The sequence below is a fragment of the Fukomys damarensis genome, unplaced genomic scaffold (genome assembly GCF_012274545.1).
Source record: "Fukomys damarensis isolate Sample0158 unplaced genomic scaffold, DMR_v1.0_HiC HiC_scaffold_12, whole genome shotgun sequence".
In the NCBI taxonomy this organism is placed as follows: Eukaryota; Metazoa; Chordata; class Mammalia; order Rodentia; family Bathyergidae; genus Fukomys; species Fukomys damarensis.
The window spans coordinates 54,219,947-54,228,517 of record NW_022900924.1 but is presented as its reverse complement, the minus strand read 5'-3'; the positions used below and the strand labels follow the sequence as shown (position 1 = coordinate 54,228,517).

At 55.0% G+C, this 8,571-nt stretch overlaps 1 protein-coding gene across 1 annotated transcript in view; it reads right to left on the bottom strand.

The window, feature by feature from the left end:
- Nucleotides 1–719: 719 nt before the first annotated feature.
- The window catches only part of Cdc25a (cell division cycle 25A), a 26,840-nt gene continuing 18,988 nt past the window's right edge, over nucleotides 720–8,571 (bottom strand). Inside the window, exons 11-19 of the mRNA XM_010624568.3 lie at nucleotides 7,956–8,090; nucleotides 7,539–7,613; nucleotides 6,671–6,823; nucleotides 3,778–3,876; nucleotides 3,425–3,487; nucleotides 3,237–3,335; nucleotides 2,742–2,872; nucleotides 1,088–1,199; nucleotides 720–1,018 (exon numbers count right to left, since the gene is read on the bottom strand). Coding sequence (XP_010622870.2) covers nucleotides 878–1,018; nucleotides 1,088–1,199; nucleotides 2,742–2,872; nucleotides 3,237–3,335; nucleotides 3,425–3,487; nucleotides 3,778–3,876; nucleotides 6,671–6,823; nucleotides 7,539–7,613; nucleotides 7,956–8,090 — 1,008 coding nt within the window. The 3' untranslated portion in view covers nucleotides 720–877. The remainder of the gene's footprint in view (nucleotides 1,019–1,087; nucleotides 1,200–2,741; nucleotides 2,873–3,236; nucleotides 3,336–3,424; nucleotides 3,488–3,777; nucleotides 3,877–6,670; nucleotides 6,824–7,538; nucleotides 7,614–7,955; nucleotides 8,091–8,571) is intronic.

Genomic DNA, 8,571 nt, shown 5'->3' with positions numbered 1-8,571 from the left:
CACCCAGCCACCAGCGTCTGCAGCACGGCTGATGGGCGCTTCTCCTGAGGAAAACCCCGCTTACCCGAGGGGACGCCGGGAAAGGCCAGGGCACGGCGCAGTGGGGGACGCTGTGCAGAACCCGTTAAGGTGGCCGCTGGACACCTGTTTCTGTGGGACTAAGTCAGGGAGAACTGGTGATCTACTTCCTGTCCCTCCAATTAAAACATGATACAGCCAGGTCACCTGGGAGGCCGCCGCCCCTCAGAAGCGACACTATCTTAAGGATCAGAAGCCAGGAGCGCATGGGACAGCGGAGGGACACAGCAGCCCGTCCCGTCCCGTCCCTGCCGTGGCACCGAGGAGGGGACACACCCGAGGTGGCCGGCCAGAGGGCCCGGGAAGTCAGCTCGCGTCCTGGACGCCACACCGAGGCCGCCTGCTCCCACCAGGGCCTTAGTCCTTGGCTTGAAATAGCAGCCGGGGCGCAGCCGACTCTGACAGGCCTCGCTCCCCTTCTGGAGTGACAAGCGGAGGTGGCCCCGGGCGGCGGGCCCCGTCCTGGAACGGCAGTATTGACTTACGGAAGCAGAAGAGTGAGAGTCCCCGGGAGTCAAAAAGAAAGAAAGTAATGGACGGAGCTGAATAAATTAAACCCACGGTTACCCGAGGCCGCGGGGCCAAACCGCCGCTCAGGTGTCTTTGGTACCAGCCCGGCAGGCAGAGCCGAGGCTGTGAGAGTCCCCGGGAGTCAAAAAGAAAGAAAGTAATGGACGGAGCTGAATAAATTAAACCCACGGTTACCCGAGGCCGCGGGGCCAAACCGCCGCTCAGGTGTCTTTGGTACCAGCCCGGCAGGCAGAGCCGAGGCCCGCTGTCCGGGTCCCGCAGCGCCGCCTCAGAGCTTCTTCAGGCGGCTGTACATCTCGCGCTTGCTCCGCTCCCCCGCCCAGGTCCGGCTCTTGGTGCGGAACTTCTTCAGGTCCTCCTTGAAGTCCTCGTGGTGCATGGGCCGGTAGCTGGGGGGCTCGCAGTGAGCCTGGGGAGGGACGCGGGTCAGGGTCTCCCGCCGCACCCACCCGCCCGGCCTGGTGGGACTCGCGCTCACCTGGCACTTGAGGAAGAACTCCTTGTACCCGCCCTTCAGCACGTACAGCTCGGGGTAGTGCAGCCTGGGGTACTCGTTCCCCAGCCGATCCTTCTCCCTCACGTAGCGGCACCTGGTGGGGGAGCGGATGGCTGTCTGCGCGGTGCTGGCCACGCTCCCGTCCCGCACCCCTGCTCCCGGACAGCCAGCCCCGAGCCTGCCCTGCACGGAAGTCCCAAGAGAGCACACGGAACGAAGGCTCTTCCCGTCACCCCGAGGCTGGGAGCACATCCACGTCCCGCAGGGACCCCCAACTCGCCCCCCACCGCAGCCCCTCTGCACGGCTGCTGCGTTCAGCGTGCCCGCCTCCGCTCTGCTCTCCGTGTGCGGGGCTCTGCTCACTGCCAGCCCCCCAAGGGTCCGGCCCCTCCTCGCACTGTGTGGCCTGCTCATGTGGTGACACCAGGGTCTGTGCCAACGCAGAGCCAAGGGCTGGGGGTGCAGCTCAGTGGCAGAGCTGGCCGAGGACGCACAAGGCCCCAGGCTCCACCCAGCACCACCCTAAACAAACAAGAACAGGAAAACAGCCTTCTCGCACTCCTGGCGCTTGCACAACACCACATGGGACTTGAAAGATGTCACATGAGACCAGTGGTCCCATAGCAAACAGGAAGGGCCAAAGTTCACTACACAGGACCAACAAGGAGCTGCTGGGGCGGAGGGTACACTAGCATCACCCATGGCGGGCTGGAGGTGCCCCAAGCTGCCCGCTAGAGCCCACAGACTACACAAATGAGCCAGCTGTTAAGTGGATAGGGTTTGGGAAAATGCCTGTTCCCCAGCCTTGCTTTTATCTGTTGAAGACAACAAGGTCCATAGTTAGTGGCTCAAACCGGAGGCAAATTAAAAAACTTTTCCTGTGTTAACTTAATTTTTCCTATTGCCTGCTGGGCACATTTAATTGCCTTTATAAACTTCTGTCATCACCACCATCTTTTCAGTAATTCCAGGCTTTAAAATTTTTTTTCTGGATTTAGTCTAATTGTCTTTGTTCTTAAAGTTTTTTTTGTTTTGTTTTGTTTTTTTGCGGAACCGGGGATCAAACTCAGGACCTTGCTTTTTGCCAGGTAGGCACTGGTGCCACTGAGCTAAATCTCCGGTCCTCAGAATATCTTTAAAACCTACCTGCAACAGTTCTCTTTATTGAAAAAATGACTTACTGTGAAAGTAGAAGCCATATCAATTCTGGCTGTAGGCCTCTATATATGATTAAAAGTGTTTTCAAAACGCGGGCGTGGTGGCACAGGCCTGTAATCCCAGCACTCGGGAGGCTGAGGCAGGAGGATCGCTGTGAGTTTGAGACCAGTCTGGGCTACACAGTGAGTTCCAGGTCAGTCTCAACTACATAGTGATCCCTGTCTCAAAAAAAACAAAACAAAACAAACAAACAAACAAAATAACAAACAACAACAACAACAAAAGACAAGGTCCCACAATGTCTCTAAGCTGCCCAGGCCAGGGTGGAACTTATAATCCTCCTGCCTCAGCCTCCCGGGGTACTGGGGTGACAGGCGTGCACCGCACACCCAGCCGGCAAGGGGATGCTCCATGTGCTGAAACCCACCCTGTGTGGCAGCCACCCAGAGGCCCTGGGCCTGGACGGCACAGCACTCACATGCGAGGGCCCCTCTCGGAAGAAAACTCGCAGTGGAACACGACGATGACGCGCCTGCCATCGGTGGGCACGATGGGCTTCTTCAGCAGGAAGTCTTCCACCTCCTCCTCCATGTGCAGGTTCACCGCCCCCTGGAGGAAGGAAGCAGAGCCAGCTGTCAGCACACACAGCACTGGTGACTGTGGGGCCCACCTCACACAGCCCAGTGCAGAGCGCAGGGTCGGGAAGCCACACCTCCCTTCATGAGCCGTGCCTGTAAACCTCGGGCTCTCCTAAGTGGCAGACACTGGGGGGCACGCACACACCTGTCCCAGCTCGCCCCCTGCCAAGCGGCAGACGTGGGGCTCCTCGCCAGGAGTGCACAGTGCCCAGGAGCCCAGGGCTGTAACCCCGCCTCCGGCCTTGATCCCCGCCCCCAGCGGTGAGGCGCTGAGCAGCCAGCTTGCCGCCCTGAACCAGACTGCGCCTGGGTCTCCCTGAGGCTGGCAGCCCTACCTTGATGTGGCCTCCCTCGTACTCGTACGGGTACCGGCAGTCGATGATGACGAACTCCTTAATGAGGTTGGCGAACGTGCCGTTCAAAACGGATGCCATCTGTGGGAGAGACCAGGAGGCCAACGTTGGTTGCTGGACACAACTATGCCTAGATACCCGCGTGTGGCGGGTTTCCGAAGGTCACTTACAATTTCTGGAGAAATGTACTTTAAATCCTGATGCTTCCCAGCCACTGTATGAAAGAGATAACCCTAAAAACACAAAACAGCAAACCAGGTGGTGAGGCTTCCCGCAGCAGCAGTGAGCCAGTCCCGACTCAGGCCTCTGGGTGTTACTGTTGCCTCTGCTGTGCAGTGACCAGGATCCGGCCTGAGAGCCCGTCTTTGGCTGGAGCCAGGCATCGTGCAGACAGCTCCGCCCCAAAGCCCCGATCGGCACAGTGAGTGCACCAGTGTCACCCGCACCTGAGAACCGGACTTGGTTCCCCAGTCTCGGCCAGAGCGTGTCACTCAGCCAGAGCAAGCAGCCGTCACACAGTTACCTTGGAGAAATCTCCTATGAGGTCCCGGGGGTCACTGTCCAAGATGTTCTCAATGCTCCCTTTTGGGGACGGCACCAGGGATAAAGAATGATGCAGAAGCTGTAATAAAGCAAAGGGAGCCCATGAGGCTGGCGTTCCGATGCCCACGTCTGGCAAGTCAGTTTTTCCTGTCCGGTGGAAGGGGAGCGGCACATGCATGGGAAGGTCGCAGCTCAATGGGAAGGCCCTGGGTTCAATCCTGGGGTCAAACTTCTGATCCTCCTGCCTCAGCCTCCCACCAAGTGCTGGGATGACAGGCCTGCGCCATCCCGCCCAGCTACAATTTCTTAGTATCAGGCATCAGTCAATACTGGGTTCGGCTTGCCCGACTACCTCTTTAATGACCTTGCATTTATTTGCTCGTATCCAGACTGAAGCAAGGTCCACCCTCCGCAGCAGGCACCTGACCCAGCTGGCGCCCAGGTTCCACCTCTGTGCCCTCTGCACTTACAGAAGAACCCAGGCCACCTGTCCCACGCAGACACTGGTGGCATCCGACACTGTCTTCCATTCTCCAGGTGCCTGTAACCCTAGACTCTAGAGGCTGTTTTTTTGGCGATATCACATGGGTGATGGTATCTGCTTTGATCGGGCAGTTGTTTGGTGCCCAGATGTATCACTTCGTTTAACAAGGGTTTCAAAACAGTGATGGTAGGCTGGGGGTGTGGCTCAGTGTGCAGACAGCTTGCCCAGGGCGCACATGACCTGTTTCTGGGTTCAATCCCAGGGCCCCCAGCCACCCCGCAGCCAGGTGTGCGGGTGCGAACCTGTAAGCCTAGCACACTGGGAGGCTAAGGAAGGAGGAACACCAGGTCCAAGCAACTGAGCAAGATGCTCTCCCAAAGAGCTGGGGATGTAATTCAGCGAAAAGGTCCAAGGTTCAATTCCCAAGACGGGAAAAAAAAAATCTAGCTTGCCTTTTTTTTTGAGACAGGATCTCACTATGTTATCCGGGCTGGCGTTGAACTCAAGTGGCCTCCTGCCTCAGCCACCCCACCCAGCCCCCAAAGCACTAATTCTGGAAGCCACAGTAAAGGCCGCCATCTCCTCCTGTCCTGTCCCGCCCTGCGGTGGGGCTGGGGTCCTCTATCTCCCCAGCAGGAGGGAAAAGTAGCCTTTTGCTTTCTTCTCTCTGCATAAAAGATGCCTTTTGTATCCCAACGAACAGCAACATTAACTACTCCTGGGAAAAGGGACTAAAAAGACAGTGAAGGCTTTCTACTCAGCAACTTTTCTTTGTCTTTACGGAACCCGCAACACAGATAACAGCACAGGATCACCTAGAAATTTTTTTAGCCTGGGTCTGGCTGCAGAGTTCAGGCTGGTCTTGTGCTCACCATGCAGTGATCCTCCTGCCTCAGCCTTCCAAGTGCTGGGATTACAAGACAGCAGCACAACCCACAGCAACCACCTGAAATTTATAACCACCCTGGTGCCCACCCATCTGATGCCTCCCCACAATCACCACAGAAGGCCTGGGTCTGTAACCTGGCAGCAGAATGGCCTGACTGGAGACACCGCCACCTTCTCTGGTTTGCTAGCTTTCCAAGTCAGTCTCCCTCCCCAGCTTGTTCTTGAGTCACAAGCAATGAGCGTGGTGTGTTCATAGCATATGCACACACTTCCCAAAGCTGAACATGCAAGGGTGCTGAGTACTGCAGCTGTCAAGGGTAAAAAAACTAGAAACCGGGCTAGGTATAGTGACGCCCACTTGTCATCCCAGCACTGGAGAGGCTGAGGCAGGAAGAAGTTCGAGACCAGCCTGGGCCATATAGTAAGACCTTCTCAAAAACAACAGCAACAGCAACAATAAAACTAGAAAGCAGCTAAATGTTCATCAGCAGAAAAAAAGTGTATACACGAAAAGGATGCTCACAAAACTACTAAAAAGTAATTTAGAGTTGTGTCCCCACAAGGATGTTCATGATAGGAGATACCCAAGAGCATATATATATGCTTATAAAACACAAATACAATTAGCTGGGCGTGGTGGCGCACACCTGTAATCCCAGCACTCGGGAGGCTGAGGCAGGAGGATCGCTGTGAGTTCGAGACCAACCTGGGCTACACAGTGAACTACATAGTGAGACCCCGTCTCAAAACAAATAAAAATGAAATTCTTTATTTCCGTACCTATTAAAAAAAAAAAAAAAAAAAAAAAAAGGTATATGCCAAACCTAAAGCGGTGAGAAAACAGGAGGAAACAAGGGGGGGTGGGGAGACAGTTGCTGGGGATTTAGCTCAGTGACACTATGCCTGCCTCGCAAGTACAAGGTCCAGAGTTTGATCCTCAGTACAAAAAAAAGTTTCTAAGAAAAGCCTATTCCTTTAGGCAAAGGACAATTTCTCAAGGTAAAAAACAGAACCGTAGGCCAATAACCAGTCTACCACCCCAGCTAAAGACTACGGAAGAGTGCAGACCCTCAATACCCACTAGAAAGAGGGGTGCTGAGACCCCCACATGCCGTATTCCCCCTCCACTGGAAGGGGGGCTGCTCCCACCTGATGGGTGGAGGCTGGTAGCCCAGGCGCCTGCAGTCAGAGGCTCATGAAAAGTGCATTACAAAAAGCCCTAAACACACAGGAGACACGAAACATCACCATTCCCACCAAGAACCAGAAAAGCCTAAGTCAAATAGGAAAAAACAGAGGCCAACACTGGGAATAGAAGTCAGAGTAACCTGACAAGGATCTTCAAGCTGCCATCTTAAAAATGCTTCAAGGGCAATCACCAGTACGCTTGAAACAAATGAGAACAGCAAAGCCCAGAACAGAACCAGCAAGTCTCAGCACAGCAAGCGCGCAGCGCGGAAGGCGGGTCCGGTGAGAGCGCAGCAACCCTGCAGGCACACACCTCCGGCGTCTTCTGCAGACCAGAGCCCCCCGCGCTCCTCCTGCGCTTCGAGCTGGCCCGCGAGTCCTCCGGCCACCGCTCGGGTCTCTTCAGCACCGGCCGCGAGCTGGGGCTGCACACGGAAGGGGAGTCAGCAAGCTGGCCTCGGTTGCCCTTAAGGAGAAAAAGACAGCGCCATCTTTCATGAAAATCTGTTCACCTGCAAGGCCAGGAGACTTCAAGTTCATTCAGAAATCGGAAACAGCCGGAACAGCATGGAGCCCACGATATGGAGAGTGCTCCAGGTCTCAGCGTGGGCCACTCCTGGGGAGCAGGATTCTCTACCTCTTCCCTTTCAGAAGCTCATTTCCTAGTGTGCTACCAGCAATGCTGAGACTGCCATGGCTACGCTTGCTGTGGCTGAGGCAGGAGCCTTGCCCTGTAGCCCGGATGGCCTCAATTCACTGTAGAGCCAGGGCTGTCCCTGCTGGGATCACAGGCGAATGCCCTGGCGCCTGGCTCTGTGGCGAGCACTTGTGAAAGGAAATTCCTCACTGTAGTTCATTTGCTCCATATTTACAACTTAGGTTATCAGCTATCAAAAGCTGGGCAGGAGGGTGCGCATCTGTAACCCCAGTGCTTGGGAGGCTGAGGCAGGAGGATCGCTGTGAGTTCACGGACAGCCTGGGCTATATTGAGTTAGTTAGGCTTCATTGTTTTTTTCCCAAACTGCCTGGTTGTTTGGTTGGTTGCCCTGAATCTGCAGTCCTGCTTCAGGCTGGCACATGCTCAGAAGAGAGGTGTCCTGCAAAGTCAGCTTGGTGCCCAGGGCCTGCTGCTGTGTCACCCTCAGGCTATGCTCGGCCAAGGCCGCATCGGGGGCACTTACAAGATTTGTCACTCTTCTTGTGACCAGGGGAGCGGTCCAGAGGCTGGCCATGCACGACGGGGTCCCCTCGTCATTCTGCAGGGCAGGACAACTGGCTTTAGAGATCCAGCAGCGACAGCTTCAAGGAGGCCCAGCCCCACACACATTACCAGTCTCCCAGCTGAGGGCGGCCAGGGGCAACACAGGTGACAGCCCCGTGGGGTTGGGAGGTCTCCTGCCACTTGGCACCTGGCCCTGCCCTGCCCTTATTTAGGGTCAACTCATTTGAGGTGAGGAGCAGCCTATCGGGGCCTCCTCCTGGCTCTCCCAAGCCACCAAGCTAGGAGCAGCCTCACACGAATGCAGGTGACACCGGCAGGGGTGGCTGGAATGGCAGGGACGGAACATACGTGTGCACGCGCACATCACACACGGTACCTTCAGATTCTCTCCATCAAGAAGGTCCATGAAGCCATCATCCTCGTCAGACAAAGTGGCTGTCACAGGTGATTGCGGCATAAAAAGAGGAACCAAATTCCCTGGCTCACTGCTTTCTCTTTCATTCGCGGAAAGCTAAAAGACCAAAAAGAAAAGATAGCTGCTCAGTTTAAACTGAAGAATGACCGTATAACTGCTTACGCCTTAACATGCTCGGGGTTTTTTTGTTTTTTGTTTGTTTGTTTGTTTGTTTTTGCAGAAATGGGGACAGATCCTAGGGCCTTTATATCGAGCTGTATCTATATCCCCAGTCCTTTATTTTTTATTTTGAGAAAGACTCTCACTGTTGCCCAGGCTGGGCTTGAACTTGGCAACCCTCCTGCCTCAGCCTCCCACAGTGCTGGAATTATAGGTATGCGCCACCATATTGTCTTTCTTTTCCAGACAGGGTCTCATTAATATAGTCTAGGCTGGCTTCACAGTCACTGCCTAACCCAGGCTAATCTCAAATTTACAACCCTCTGCCTCAGCTTCTCAAGTGGTGGGTTGATTGGCATGCACCACCGAACCTGCTTTAATCCTTTACTTTTTCCTTTTTTTTTTTTTTTTTTTTTTT